This window comes from Dermochelys coriacea, chromosome 6, assembly GCF_009764565.3.
Source record: "Dermochelys coriacea isolate rDerCor1 chromosome 6, rDerCor1.pri.v4, whole genome shotgun sequence".
In the NCBI taxonomy this organism is placed as follows: Eukaryota; Metazoa; Chordata; order Testudines; family Dermochelyidae; genus Dermochelys; species Dermochelys coriacea.
In genome coordinates this window covers 23,738,300-23,753,633 of record NC_050073.1, presented here as the reverse complement: position 1 = coordinate 23,753,633, position 15,334 = coordinate 23,738,300, and the positions used below count along the sequence as shown (strand labels likewise).

The 15,334-nt window shown below is 38.0% G+C and overlaps 1 protein-coding gene across 1 annotated transcript in view; it reads left to right on the top strand.

Moving 5' to 3' along the window:
* The window catches only part of GTF2H1 (general transcription factor IIH subunit 1), a 36,393-nt gene that overhangs the window by 5,855 nt on the left and 15,204 nt on the right, over positions 1-15,334 (top strand). The window contains exons 2-7 of the mRNA XM_038407241.2: positions 1,916-2,084; positions 3,237-3,429; positions 8,849-9,011; positions 9,834-9,927; positions 12,274-12,423; positions 14,962-15,041. Coding sequence (XP_038263169.1) covers positions 1,931-2,084; positions 3,237-3,429; positions 8,849-9,011; positions 9,834-9,927; positions 12,274-12,423; positions 14,962-15,041 — 834 coding nt within the window. The 5' untranslated portion in view covers positions 1,916-1,930. The remainder of the gene's footprint in view (positions 1-1,915; positions 2,085-3,236; positions 3,430-8,848; positions 9,012-9,833; positions 9,928-12,273; positions 12,424-14,961; positions 15,042-15,334) is intronic.

The following is a 15,334-nucleotide window of genomic DNA, read 5'->3' as shown; positions in this document are numbered from 1 at the left end:
GGAGGCTGCAGAGCCAGAGCTGGGAAGGTTTTAAATCTTAAAAGGAGATGGTTGTCCTAAATAATACCAGGAAAGAATAGTGGTATTGGGGGGAAGGGGAAATGGCACAGAATATCCTGGGTGCTACCTTGAAATCATGCCTTCATACATGTCTCATTTTGCCTTAGAAACAAAGTATTACCAGAACTTCTCTAGCTATAGCACCCTAAATACTAAGTATTCTAGTGATAACCACAGTTTTGTCACAAACAGGCAGAAATCATATAAGCGCCCAATACCGCAGCGTTGAAGTCAATAGCAAAACTGCTGATCTAGTTCTGGACCAAAGCCTAAGTGCAGATACATCTTCTACTAAACATTTTCTCTCATAAATATTGTACTTAATACACTTGTCTGATTGCTCAGCTTATAAAATTTTCACTGAGCAGAGTGCTGGTCATTACTAATTATCTGTATAGATGTTCAAATTTAAAACAATTAGATTTTTATTTTCAATGTTGTACAGTATTTATAATCCAGTTAAAAACATATCCATATGCAAGTATAAATGGATATGTATATTGGTTTCTGATATCTATTAATATGTGGTAAACTATGGTACAGATGTTCTTTTAAAGTATTGATGTAGATCTTGGCAATTAAAATAAGAATGTACATGTACATATTCAAAGTATTGAAAGGATTTCTAAAACTACTTAATACACTTGTAGCAAAGTGAGGAAGGGGTAGTAAGGTACATGGCAAATAAAACTGCAGGAGTAGGATGGGAATAAAATATTTAAAGGATATAGTACTGAAGGAAACTTCATGTCATTCTGATAGGAGTGAAATGTGTAGTGATGGACTACAGTAAAATTTGTATATTGTTGTTTATCTGTTCTCTTGAGAAATTTAAGATTGGGAAAACTATAAAGGAAAAAAGACATTGGCATTCCCATTATCCTTCCTTCCAATTACAAAAGGTCTTATTGAAGTCGATGACAAAACTCTCATTCTTTTCTGTAAAAAGAAAAGGAATACTTGTGGCATCTTAGAGACTAACAAATTTATTTGAGCATAAGCTTTCGTGAGCTTTTCATCATTGCATCAGATGAAGTGAGCTGTAGCTCACGAAAGCTTATGCTCAAATAAATTTGTTAGTCTTTAAGGTGCCACAAGTACTCCTTTTCTTTTTGCGAATACAGACTAACACGGCTGCTACTCTGAAACATTCTTTTCTGTGGTTGCAAGATTAGATCCTGAGTATTCTTGGAACAAAATAAATAGGCCAGTTAAAATTATGATTGTGTCTGAGGTCTCATTCAAGTCTTGCATGGTAATCAGTGGATCGTGCTGAAGGAAGGAGAAAGTAACTGGTTCACCTTTTTTACTTGGGAGGTACAAAATTGTAAGAACATGTCTACGATATTTTCGTCCCTCTTCCCTTCCAAATAGTTTTAACATATAGAGTTTCTATCACAGAAGGAAAGCATTATGTAATGCCACAGGGAATTTGGAATGTACATGCTCTCTGAGGTATAAGCCCTCTTCACAATTGGACAAACCAGTAAAGAAACATAAAAGAGAAATAGAAAATATAGGAATTAGATGAAATGTAGGTGTAGCTGGAGCACAAGGAGGATTGGAAAAGAAATCTAGGTATAATATGGCTGTGGATTATTATATGTGTATGTGATTATTTTATTCAATCCGAAAATGTTTGACTGCATGTGTAAAGTAGAGATCAGAGTGTGTCCCCCATACGGCTTGGACAGTGACTGTATGCTGCTGTTAGTTTACAGAATGTAAGTATTGAAGTGAAAATGCAAATTTTAATGCCTTGAAACAAGTTGGAATACTGCAAAAAAAATCAGTCAATGGAAATACTGTACTAATTGCTATTGAATTAACTAACGGTACCGTGTGCTTTTAATAGTACCTTATAGCCATCATGGCAACATCATCTGAGGAAGTGTTACTGATAGTAAAGAAGGTGCGTCAAAAGAAACAGGATGGGGCTCTCTACCTTATGGCTGAAAGGATAGCATGGGCACCTGAAGGCAAAGACCGATTCACAGTCAGCCATATGTATGCAGATATAAAATGTAAGTGAAAGCACTTTCTATTGTATCTGTTGCTCTTGTATGCAAATTATCAGTAAATATATTTAAAGTATTTAAATAAGACTCAAACCTTATTTCACATGTATTTGGCCAATTTGGGCATTTCATTAGATTATTCTTTCTGGCAAGCATGAGTGGAACCAGGAGTAAGTTACAGGCATAGAAGATTCTGTAATTTAAAAAAAAAATAATAATTCAGGTGTTTTTAATAGACCCCAAATTTTTTTTTTCATTTTTCCAATTTGTTAAACTCTGCAATAGCTTAGAAGCAGAAATATGTATTGTAGTCTAATGGAAAATCACTAGGCCATATGTCTTGTTTTGTAGGATACAGGATTTATGGGGCCTAAGAGGGAACTATCTAACCCATTTTCGGCTAATTAGGATGTGCATCTAGCTCTGCCACAGTCTATTCTATAAAACCCAGCTCACAGTAAATTGATTAAAGTTTGGTAAAGTTATGTGGTCTGATGGTTTATTATACTAGCCTCTCATCTTTGAAAATCTAGATTAAAATCTGATGTCCAGTGGGGTTATATTGGAGAAAGGGGCTCAGATCTTGAGGTGTGGTAGGGCAGTTTATGCTGGTTTTAGGGAAGCAATGCAAATAAGACAATGCCTCAGCGTAGAAGCAGGTAGATGTTCACTATGGGCAGTGTAGATCTCCCCTAGTTGGTCCTGTATCTCCTTTTTCTCTGTGGCTATGGGAAAGGAGGAAGGGCTCAGGTATCCTTATGCCTTAGTGATCTCCAGCTGCTCTAAGCAGCACCATGGGGCCATTGCTAGGTCCTGCAACTTGGAGGGACCTGAGGGCTGCTCTGAGTTTTGATAGAAAACTAGCAAAGGTGGAACATAAAGGTGGCCAAGGAGTACTCTGCTGCAGCTCAGGATCTGGTCCAGGATGTCTTTGGTTGCAGTGGGAAAAGTGAGATGCAGCTTTTCAAGCTAACTTGTAGAGGCAGCTGCATGCTTCTTATCCAGGGCTGGAAGAAATGTGCTATAATACCACCAATGTGGGATATCACGATTTAATGGGATGATACCGACAACGGCATATAAATGAATGATCTGGGGAGAAAGTTTGTTACATAAATGTACTTGTATCACTAATTGCTGTTCTTTTATATATTCTAGGCCAGAAAATCAGTCCGGAAGGAAAGGCTAAAATTCAGCTACAGCTGGTATTGCATGCAGGGGACACAACCAACTTCCACTTCTCTAATGAAAGCACAGCAGTGAAGGAGCGAGATGCAGTGAAGGACCTTCTTCAGCAGTTGTTGCCCAAATTCAAGAGGAAAGCAAATAAAGAACTTGAGGAAAAGAACAGGTAAAGTGTGAGGGGAGAGGGAGAAGATCTTCAAAAAAAGAATCTGTCATTTCCCCCTCTCTAATTACAACATAAATGTTTCTTGTGACTTGTGAACAGTTCTTGAGCTATATTGCTGTAGCACAAAAATGCTTGTTGTGTTCTACTTCAGTAGTAAAAATCTGTTGGCTTTAGCTTCTGATGAAATTCCTCTGGGCATGTTTTCATTTTACAGGACTTGTGTAAGCAAGCCATTTATTTTGTTAAAAGCTTTGTGACTAACCTGTTACCTTATTAGGATCAATGGATTTCAGAGAGAGCCTAGAAATTACTTCCTTCTAGCAGACAAGCAAAGCAAGATAAATGATGCATTGGAATCTATTCATTTCCTCCCCAATCCTGGAATACAAATACTTTTTCTATCCAATCAGTTTCCTTCCTAAATTGAACATAACTATACCATTTTTCTAAATAGACTTGTGATCAGCGGGATGGTAAAGAAGACTTGAGTGCACAGTTCATTAAATATTACAGTATTTTTAAAGAGTAGGAACAGCTGTATAATTTGAAGTATTGGAAAACTCTCCAGGTTTGTGTTTAAAACAAAATAGAATTTTTCCTCATGGTATCAGTTTAGAAAGGACTTGATGGAGGGTTTGCAGGCTAGAATTTGCTATGTCATTAGTAATTAGGCTTTTTTTAAACTACCCGTTTCTAAATAAACCTTCTCAAACTGATTTCTGTCTACTTCTGTAGTATTTCTAAATTAGAATTTCTGATGGGTAACATGAGAATTTGAGTAGGAAATTCTTCAACTGTCTTGACTTAACATGTGAGGTGCAATAAATACACTGCCTACAAGAAACTAAACATAGGCTATTTGAGTTCTCCATATTTATATATTCTGCTTGCTGAGTACATGCTTGGACTGGAGTCTTTTTTGGCCAGCATTGTCCTTTGGGGCTACACATGCACATTGAGTGTCCTTGTGTCAAGGACACGAAGGGCAGAGTGGGTCCCTCTGCTGCTCCATTCCTTCTCACCATCCATAACTACAAAATGGAGCTCCTCAGGGTCCAGGTCTCAATGCAACCTTCTTCATAGTCTTTATAGATAATTGTGCATATATATATATATTTATATTAGTGCTAGGATAGTTATTTGATTTTGGAAATGTTCACCTTCTTTATTTTGATTCCCTCTCTCCCCCTGAACCTCTGATCAGGATGTTCTTGTCAGTACAGATTAAATTACATGGCTTTAAGTATTGTCTCTTTTGCCAGGCAGCAATTCCAGTTAACAATGGGCATCCCAGATGCCTTTTTGTCTTGGAAAGGCTCATATCTCTGACAGACACTCACTGTGCAAGTCTGTTGTTGGGTGAGAGTTGCTGTCAGAGCTCCTCCTCATGTCAGTATATAACATCGCAGTGGTTCTTCCATTCCCGCACTTCCTTTTGTTGGCTGATCTGTTTTGCAGTGGTCATATTCTTCAAGCAACCTGGCGCTACGGCCTGGTCACTCTTAAAGTTCAGTCTCGCTCTTGGATAGCAAAGGTCCAACCAGAAGGTCAGACAAACAATTCTTATGGCCATTTCGGGTTACTCTTCAGCCCCTTCTGGGCCACCTTTAAATTAGGGCGGTCAAGCTATTAAACAAATTAATTGCAATTAATCAGTTTTAATAGCAGTGTTTAAATAGTAAATAAATAATATGGTAAATAAATAAATGGTATTCTATTTAATATTTTAGGATGTTTTGTACATTTGCAAATATTGATTTCAATTACAACACAATAAAAAGTGTACAGTGCTCACTTTGTTTATTGCAAATATTTGCACTGCAAAGAAGATAAACAAAATAAATAGTATTTCAATTCACCTCATACAAGTACTGTAAAGGCTGGTGCAGGGAGGCTGAGCTCACCTGTCCTCTGTTCTCTATGGGGTGCCCCCCCGGGAGCAAGGGGCCAGTCGGGGGCAATGGAACACAGAGGGGGTAGTCCCCAGAGCAAGGAGCCGGCCAAGGACAATAGGGTGTCTGGGGAGGTTGGTCCCCAGAGCGAGGGGCTGGCTGGGGGCATTGGGGAGCTCTGGCTGTAATACAGCACTGATTTTTAGGCTGCTTTTCCTGGAGTCATTTTCATAGTAAGTTCCCCCCCAGTGTGTCTCATCCCAAGGATCTCCCTGCTTCTTGCAAACTCGTAGCTCAAGGCCTCCCATAGGAGCTTAATTTGCTCCCTGTGGTTCCTTATCCCTCCAGGAATTTCTTGTTGTCTGTGGCCTCTGGCACAGCTTTCTTTCCAACTGTTCTCTCTCGAGCCTTTTTATGAGGCCCAGATTTTCAGCTTACTATCACCTGATCGCATTAGTCCAGCCCCCTCGAGTTAAGTTAAATATGGCCCAAAGGACTCTAAAGATTTGGGAGATGCATCTTACTCTTTTTTTTTTTTTTTTTTTTTTTTTTTTTAGACCACTCAATGCACCCAACCTCTGATTCAGGCAGAGAAGACTCTCCCCTGGACAAAATAGGGAAGACCTCACACTTATGCCAAACAGAGACCATCATCTGGTACCTTCTTTCACCAGAGAAACTCAAAGCTTCCAAGAACAAGGCAGCATTTTCAAAAAAAAGGAGCTCTTCTGCCTTGGCTATGACTTCATCCCATTCTCCGTCTATATCTAAATTATTATTTCATTCGACTGGTTGAGAGTCGCTTTGATCAGTCTACTGAATCAACACTCCTCCTTCTTGTGCCACTCTTACACACATGCAATTGGGAATCTCCTTGAAAAATTGAAGGAGTCATGGAACCTGATAACTGAGATGCTCATAGCTAGATATTCTCTACAGTTCCATACTACGCCCACTCCATCTTCCTGACCCTTTCAGGGTTTGGGAGCATACCTGGACCATCATCAGGAGATTCTACTACATATAAACATATTGGAGCTCAGAGCTCTTGCAAAGCCTGGGCCATGTTCCTACCATAGACTCAAGGAATGACTAGTAAAGTTATGAAATACAACACAATGGACACGTTTTATATAAACAGGCAGGGAGGGGCCCATTCATCCCCATTATGGCAGAAGGACGTGGTTTCGCTATGAAACTGGTGCATTTAGCACCTAGTATCTTCCAGGTCTGCAGAAAGCTCAAATAGTCTGCTAGAGCAGACATTTTTCATCAGACCACCAGTGGATGATCAAGGATTCTGGTTTCTGCTGCATCCTTCAATAGACCTACTCACAACAGACAAGAGCAAGCTGTATGTCAGATTCTGCTCCAGGATCTCTGTTAAACACTCCTCATTCAGTGATTCACCAGGGATGATGTATGCTTATCAGCCAATCCCCGATTCCCAGAGTGATGAGGAATAGCAGATAGGATGCGGCCACAGTTATCATGATAGCTCCCGCCTGGCTGAGATAGCTTTGGTACCTGGAGCTGATGCTGTTACCAGTTCATCCACTGAAAACCTTTCCTCTTCTATCAAACTTAATCTCTCAAGACAACATGAACAACTCGCATCCAAATCCAACCTCCCTCCATCTCACTGCTTGGCTACTGAGTGGATGTCAGACAGATCATTCTGGACATCTGAGGAACATGTGTTTAGTTCAGAGTAGGACTAATTTATGCTGCTAAATGGAAAAGATCCAGGATTTGCTGTGAACAATGTGAATCACAGCCTATTGACAACCAGGTCCCTCCTCTTTTGGTTTGCTTGCTTGCTCTAAAGAGTTTTGGACTGTTGATTAGCTCTGTTAGAGTGCACCTCATAGCCCCTTCTGCTTATTACACCTTCCGTGCCCCCCATTTAAAACTACATTTTTTTTTCCTCATCCCCTTGTGGTATAATTCCTTAAAGACCTTATGTTTTTCCACTAGTAAGGAAACCTCCCAGTCCATAGGACCTTAATGTGGTTGTGGCATACTTAATGCTCTTCCCCCTCCTCCCGTTTGAACCTGTGCTTGACTTATTTATGAAAACATCCTTTTTAATAGCAGTTACATCAGCTAATTAGAGTCAGGGCAATACAGGCTCTTATGACAGGACCTCCCTATACCATATTTCTTAGAGATAAGTTATCACTTACACCCCATCCCAGGTTCTTGCCCAAATGATTCACTTACCAATATTCTTCCCTAAATTACATATTAATCAGGGGGAGGTTAGGCTATGCATCTTAAATTTGCAGAGCTCTATCCATTTATTTGCAAAGGACTAAATCCTTCATGACCTCTCTGAATCAATTTACAGCATTTGTTGAGAAAATGAAAGGTTGAGCAGCATCAGCCCAGAGGATATCCATGTGTGTTCAGTCTATATTAAGATTTGTTACAAATTAGCTAGTTTAGGTACCCAACAGCTGCCGGGCAAAGCATACCTATTTCAGACACCTGAAAAGAAGTTATTTGTGGTTCAATCCATATTTTAGTAACCTGTTCCTTAGTAGAAGCATTGAGGTCTGATGCTGTGCTTCAGTCTTTAAACTCCAGGCACCTACCTCCTTGCATCAGGTCACTGCTTGTGAGTCATCAAGAATGGAATATATATCAATAACCACTTAAGAAGAAAAAAAGTTCTTTGAAATGTGTTTTCCATGTATATTCCGTGACCCATCCTTCTTCCCTGCTACTATGGAGTCCTAGAACATCTGGATTCTGTGATGGTGAAGGAAATAGTGGCAGTTGGGCGTGCTCTGCCCTTTATGTCCTTGGAACAGGAGCATGAGGATACTCAGGGTGCATGTGCATCCCCACTGGACAGTGCTGGCCAAAAGACTAAGACTCCGATCTCAACCATGCGGGCACCAAGAGTGACTATACATTAACAGCTTTCAAACTCCAGTTACTATAAGGCAAGTAACTTTTTTCTTTTTGTGGGTGCCATCTTGTATTAACTTCTTTCTAGGGATCACCATTTTTGCCCATTAAAACTATCCCTCATCCAGCAGCTTTGTTTCTGTTTAGGGCTTGTTTACACAAGGACACTCGCAAAAGTTAAGATGAATCAACTAAAGATGTGAAATTAAAGTGCATAAATTAAAGCACATTAAACCTGGATGGACTCTTCTTAAGTGAGGATTAAGCTACAGCAAACTACGGCCATTTTACTTCTGAATGAGTGACCATACAGGGGTTTAATGCCTTTTAAACTAATGCTTGTGAACTTCACACTTTCAGGGAAGTGAAAACAAATCAACTGAGTGTCCCCATGAGGACAAACCCTTATTCTCTCCCCTTTGGCCAATATGAATAGCAGTATTGGCCTCAATATCTCACTTGTACAACTAATTAACTTTTCTTTGACAATGCTGTGTGTTTCTTACCTCACTGATCTGTTCCCTTCAGGAACCCATATGGCTTATTGACATGGAAATCCTGCTGAATTAGTGTGGAGTGTTTCAATTTTATTCAATACGTTCTTTTACTAGAATGCTGCAAGAAGATCCTGTTTTGTTTCAGCTTTATAAAGACCTCGTTGTGAGCCAAGTAATTAGTGCTGAAGAATTCTGGGCCAACCGTTTAAGCTTGAACGCTGTGGATAATTCTGTGGCACCTAGTAAGCAGGATGTGGGCATCTCTGCAGCTTTTCTGGTACGTTTGACCTACATAGCATAGGAAGGATTTTAAAACAAAAACATTTATTTCTTGACTAGACTTTCTCTGTAAAATGTGGATGAATTTAAATTTTACCCCAAATACACTTTGCTTTGAAATCTTTTTCTACCTAATGCAATACAAAAAAAAGGCCCTGCCTTGAGTTTTAATGTGGTGTTTTTTGTAAGTGAAATTCCCCAATTCTAAACAAGAGTATCCATTATCTTTCCATAGTCTCAGAAGTTAAGCCAATCTCCTTGTCAGTGCAGGATTGTTCTCTGCATATACCCTAAAGTGTTCTGTCTGGTCTATTTATAAATGTCATGAGAAAGGAGGTTTCCTCTATTTCCTGTTACACTTCCATATTCTGCTATACCTCTCCATCTGAAAGATTTTCCTGATATCCAACCTAAATTTTTCCCTTCTATTTCATTTTCTTACTCCTTGTATGATACTTCCTCTGCCCTTTTTCTTTATACCTTCAGATATCTGTAGGCTCTTTTCTTATCAATTAAAAAAAAAAAAGGACTGAATACACACACTTCTTGGCTAAATCGTTCTTCCCCCCGAAAAGACAATTTTGTAGTGAAAGACATTGGCTGTAAGCAAATAAATTTGTTTCCTTAAGAGACAATCAAAAGTTGCTTTTCATTTTGTACTGTGGCTTAAAAAACAAAAAACTATCCACTCTACTACTTTTGTTTATATCGGTTAATTCTCTCTTACAACTATCTTAAATATGGGTTCACACATCAGTTTTAACTCAACCCATAACAAGGTTTTACCCAGTTTGACAATATTCTTATGTTATTCCCGTAGGCTGATGTTCGGCCTCAAACAGATGGCTGCAATGGTCTGAGGTATAACTTAACTTCAGATATTATTGAATCCATATTCAGGACTTATCCTGCAGGTAGGCAGAAAAATCAATACCTATGTGATACAAAGCACTCCAAGTTGATTATATTATGTTTTATCATTAGAAGACTAGAGGGTTAGTCCTACACTTTTTTCTGTTGGTAAAATATACAGGGCTTCTGAACATTCCCTCCTACTCCCTTCTGCACTTCTTATGTGGGTCTTACTTGAGTGTGATTTTTTTTTTTTGTAGGTTCTGGAAATATTTTAAGTAGGGCTGTCGATTAATCGCAGTTAACTCATGTGATTAAAAATAATCGCAGTTTTAATCGCACTGTTAAACAATAGAATACCAACTGAAATGTATTAAATATTTTTGGATGTTTTTCTACATTTTCAAATATATTGATTTAAATTACAACACAGTATACAAAGTAGACAGTGCTCACTTTGCCATTTTTATAGTGCAAATATTTGTAATAAAAAAAAACAGTATTTTTCAATTCACCTCATATAAATACTATAGTGCAATCTCTTTATGGTGAAAGTGCAACTTACAAACGTAGATTTGTTGTTGTTACATAACTACAGTTAAACACAAAATGTAAAACTGTAGAGCCTACAAGTCCACTCAGTCCCACTTCTAGTTCAGCCAATCACTAAAAACAAACAAGTATCTTTATATTTTACAGGAGATAATGCTACGTGCTTCTTGTTTACAATGTCACTGGAAAGAGAGAACAGGCATTCACATGACACTTTTGTAGCCAGCATTGCAAGGTATTTACGTGCCCGATATACTAAACATTCATATGTGCCTTCATGCTATGGCCACCATTCCAGAGGACATGCTTCCATGCTGATGAGGCTCATTTAAAAAAAAAAAAAAAAAAAAAAAAGCATTAAATAAATTTGTGGCTGAACTCCTTGGGGGAGAATTATATGTCTCCTACTCTGTTTTAGCTGCATTCTGCCATATATTTCATGTTATAGCAGTCTCGGATGATGACCCAGCACATGTTGTTCGTTTTAAGAACACTTTCACTGCAGATTTGACAAATCGCAAAGAAGATACCAATGTGAGATTTCTAAAGATAGTTACAGCACTTAACTCAAGGTTTAAGAATCCAAAGTGCCTTCCAAAATCTGAGACAGACGAGGTGTAGAGCATGCTTTCAGAAGTCTTCGAAGAGCAACACTTTGATGGGGAAACTTCAGAACCCGAACCACCAAAAAAGAAAATCAACCTGCTTCTGCTGGTAGCATCTGACTCGGGTGACAAAAATGAACATGCGTTGGTCCGCACTGCTTTGGATGGTTATCGAGCAGAACCCATTATCAGCATGGACACATGTCGTCTGAAATGATGGTTGAAGTATGAAGAGACCTATGAATCTTTAGTCCATCTGGCACATGCCAGCTACAACAGTACCATGCAGCATTATCTCCTGCAAATGTAAACAAACTTGTTTGTCTGAGCGACTGGCTGAACAAGAAGTAGAACTGAGTGGACTTGTATGCGCTAAAGTTTTACATCATTTTATTTTTGAATGCAGGGGTTTTTTTTTTTTTACATAATTCTACATTTGTATGGTCAACATCTATGATAAAGAGATTGCACTACAGTACTTGTACTAGGTGAATTGAAAAATACTATTTTTTACAGTGCAAATATTTGTAATAAAAATATAAAGTGAGCACTGTACACTTTGTATTGTGTTGAATTGAAATCAATATATTTGAAAATGTAGAAAATATCAAACTATTTAAATAAATTGTATTCCATTGTTTGAGTTGGATTAATCATGCGATTAATCACAATTAATATTTTTAATCACTTGATGGCCCTAATTTTAAGGCTTGAGGCTGAAAAGAGACTCTGGAATTATTCAGTTTGGTTTGCTTTTAAGCCATGAGTAAATGTTCATGCTAAGTTCCACTCTCCATTTGAAGGATTTTTTTTTTTAACAATTCTAAAATTTTCTAATGAGAGATTGTTGGTAAATTATCTGATTTACAAATGCTAGATTGGACCTTGAAACTGACATTAGTTTGATCAGTCCTGGATGAAAAAGAACCAGTCCATCTTGGGAACAATATGGAAGGATTCCTCTTAAATAACTAGACTTCTGACCTTTGAAATTTTCAGATGTGCTCAGCTGTACCATTTTCAAAGTTTATAGGCTATTGGTGTTTTGTTTCTAATACATAATAAGCATTGTTGGGCATGACAGAACTTCCATTTGTTGTATAAATTGCCATCTCTTTTTAAATCCAAACTCCATATCTTTTTAGTAAGTAAGTGTTTACGCCTATTCAACATAAGCTTTGGTCATTTTCCATCACACACCGACAATTAAAACAGTATCTTGAATTTATATACACTTTGGTTTGTTTGCAGTAAAAGTGAAATATGCAGAAAATGTTCCACATAATATGACAGAAAAAGAATTCTGGACACGATTTTTCCAATCTCACTATTTCCATCGAGATAGGCTGAATACAGGCTCAAAAGATCTCTTTGCTGAATGTGCCAAAATGGATGAAAAAGGTAAGCTTTTCTTTCTGTGCAACAGGTGTTAGTGGTGGTAGCCACAGTAAACTGAAACTTCAAAAATAATTTAAAAAATAAAGCTAAGTTTTGAAAGCCACATTAGATTAATCAGATAAAACCAACATTCTCATTTTTAAAAATTATGTATTTGTCCTGTTGTTTGATAAATGCTGCAAGATGACAGGAGCCAAGACCTGTGATGTAATCTTTAAACAGTGTTGATCAGGCTGAATGTTTACAAAAAGAAAAGGAGTACTTGTGGCACCTTAGAGACTAACAAATTTATTTGAGCATAAGCTTTCATGAGCTACAGCTCACTTCATCGGATGCTTATGCTCAAATAAAGTTTTTCTGCTTTTCTTTTTGTGGACACAGACTAATATGGCTGCTACTCTGAAACCTATATATTTACAGTATCTGATTATGGAAGACATTTCAGGTCCCGTACTAAAATGCTTAGAAACAAATTGGTGCTTAAAAGATGCCAGCACTAGAAACTCCTTTTTATACACAACTCATGCAGCATGGATAATGTCAGTGAAAGCTTCCTCAATGTATAACGAAGGGGCCTTAACCATACCTCTGATAGTAGGGCATAGTTTTGTTTAGGTGACTATTTATTCTGTGATGTCTCCTCTGAGACTTGCAACAGATGTGGGTTTTGTGATAAATCAGTTCTCTAGAAAGTGGATGAAGATTGGTTTCTTTCACAGGCCATTTGAATATGTTCTACTTTCATTGACCATCACAGTTCTGAGACACATTTGAAACCATGACCTAGAAGTGAAAAACGTCAAAGTTATATTCTGAAAATGTCATCTTGATGCATGTGTATAATCCATGAATGATACACATGTATGGAGAGAAGATTAGATCCTTTAATATATTAATAAATATTGAATGCTTTTCATTTGATAGTGTCCTTCAGCTGACAATACCAAAGCAAAAACAAACAAAAGCCATACCTCATCATCAGATGTGTAAAGTGATGCATAGAATAATTAAGTGTTTTACCCAAGATCACACAGTGGCAGAATTGGAAATAGAACATAAGAGTTATGGCTTCCAGTTCCCTGTTCTAATCACTAGTTAATACTATCTATTTAAAAATTAAATATAATACTTTATATTGAAGGCAGTACTATTGATGAATTACTAGAAAATGTTCAGAATTGTGGGTGGAAGTATCTGGAACTAGTTAGAATAATTCCTGCAATAATTTTCAAAAATACAGAGCAAAAGACTGACTTTAATGATAGATGCTATAAAGGGCTGAAAGTTACTGCACATAATAGCACTTGGACACATGCAAAACCTTCTGACACTACCCTTTTTCCCAACCATGGAACATGTTCGGAGGATTTAAAAAAAAAAGTTGTACTTTTTAGAAATACCTGTGTTCTAAAATAGATACAGCCTTGTTTTTTTGATACCTGTAGTGTTCAGTTCACAGGTTTCTGCAAACCCATATAATCTAAAATGTACCAGATATCTTACATGTTGGTTGTTTACACGACACATTCAAGTTTGCCAACAACTAGTGCTGTTAGAAATAAATTTCCTGCACATATATTCATAGATTCATAGATGCTAAGGTCAGAAGGGATCATTCTGATCATCTAGTCCGACCTCCTGCACAGCGCAGGCCACAGATTCTCACCCACCCTCTCCTACGAAAAACCTCACCTATGTCTGAGCTATTGAAGTCCTCAAATAGTGGTTTAAAGACTTCAAGGAGCAGAGAAGCCTCCCTCAAGTCACCCGTGCCCCATGCTACAGAGGAAGGCGAAAAACCTCCAGGGCCTCTCCAATCTGCCCTGGAGGAAAATTCCTTCCCGACCCCAAATATGGCGATCAGCTAAACCCTGAGCATATGGGCAAGATTCACCAGCCAGATACTACAGAAAATTCTTTCCTGGGTAACTCAGATCCCATCCATCTAATATCCCGTCTCAGGGGATTAGTCCTATTTACCCTGAATATTTAAAGATCAATTACTTACCAAAATCCCATTATCCCATCATACCATCTCCTCCATAAACTTATCGAGTAGAATCTTAAAACCAGATAGATCTTTTGCCCCCACTGCTTCGCTTGGAAGGCTATTCCAAAACTTCATTCCTTTGATGGTTAGAAACCTTTGTCTAATTTCAAGTCTAAACTTCCTGGTGGCCAGTTTATACCCATTTGTTCTTGTGTCCACATTGGTGCTGAGCTGAAATAATTCCTCTCCCTCTCCTGTATTTTTCCCTCCGATATATTTATAGAGAGCAATCATATCTCCCCTCAACCTTCTTTTAGTTAGGCTAAACAAGCCAAGCTCCTTTAGTCTCCTTTCATAAGACAAGTTTTCCATATATTGGTGTCTAATAGTAATTTAGTACTATATGTTGTGTAAGAAAATTATGGAATCATATCAAGCTACTTAAGTCTAGATAACTTGGAGGTTCACGCTTTATCAACCCTGAGTGTTGACAGATACTCTTGTTTAGATACTATTTTGCAAGAAGACATTGGGTTTTTTCCTTCTCATAGGGTTAAAAACAATGGTGTCTCAAGGGGTGAAAAATCCACTGCTAGATTTAACGGCCTTGGAAGATAAATCGTTAGATGAGGTAAGTACAGAGACTGTAAAACAAAAAAAGTAAGACTTTCCACATTGTAAAACTATCAGCTTAAAAAAAGGACTGCAAACAATACCAAAATACAAACTTTCCACTGAATAACTTCTGGTGCCCAATGCTAATTTGTCACTGAATTTCTCCTCTTTGTGTTGATGATCTGGGTCTGATTCTAATCACATCAGTTCTACACCAGTGTAACTGCATAGAGTTACTTCTGATATACAGTGGGGTAGGTGGATGGAGAATCAGAACTTGTTTTCTCAGTCTGTGTGCTATGCATCTTT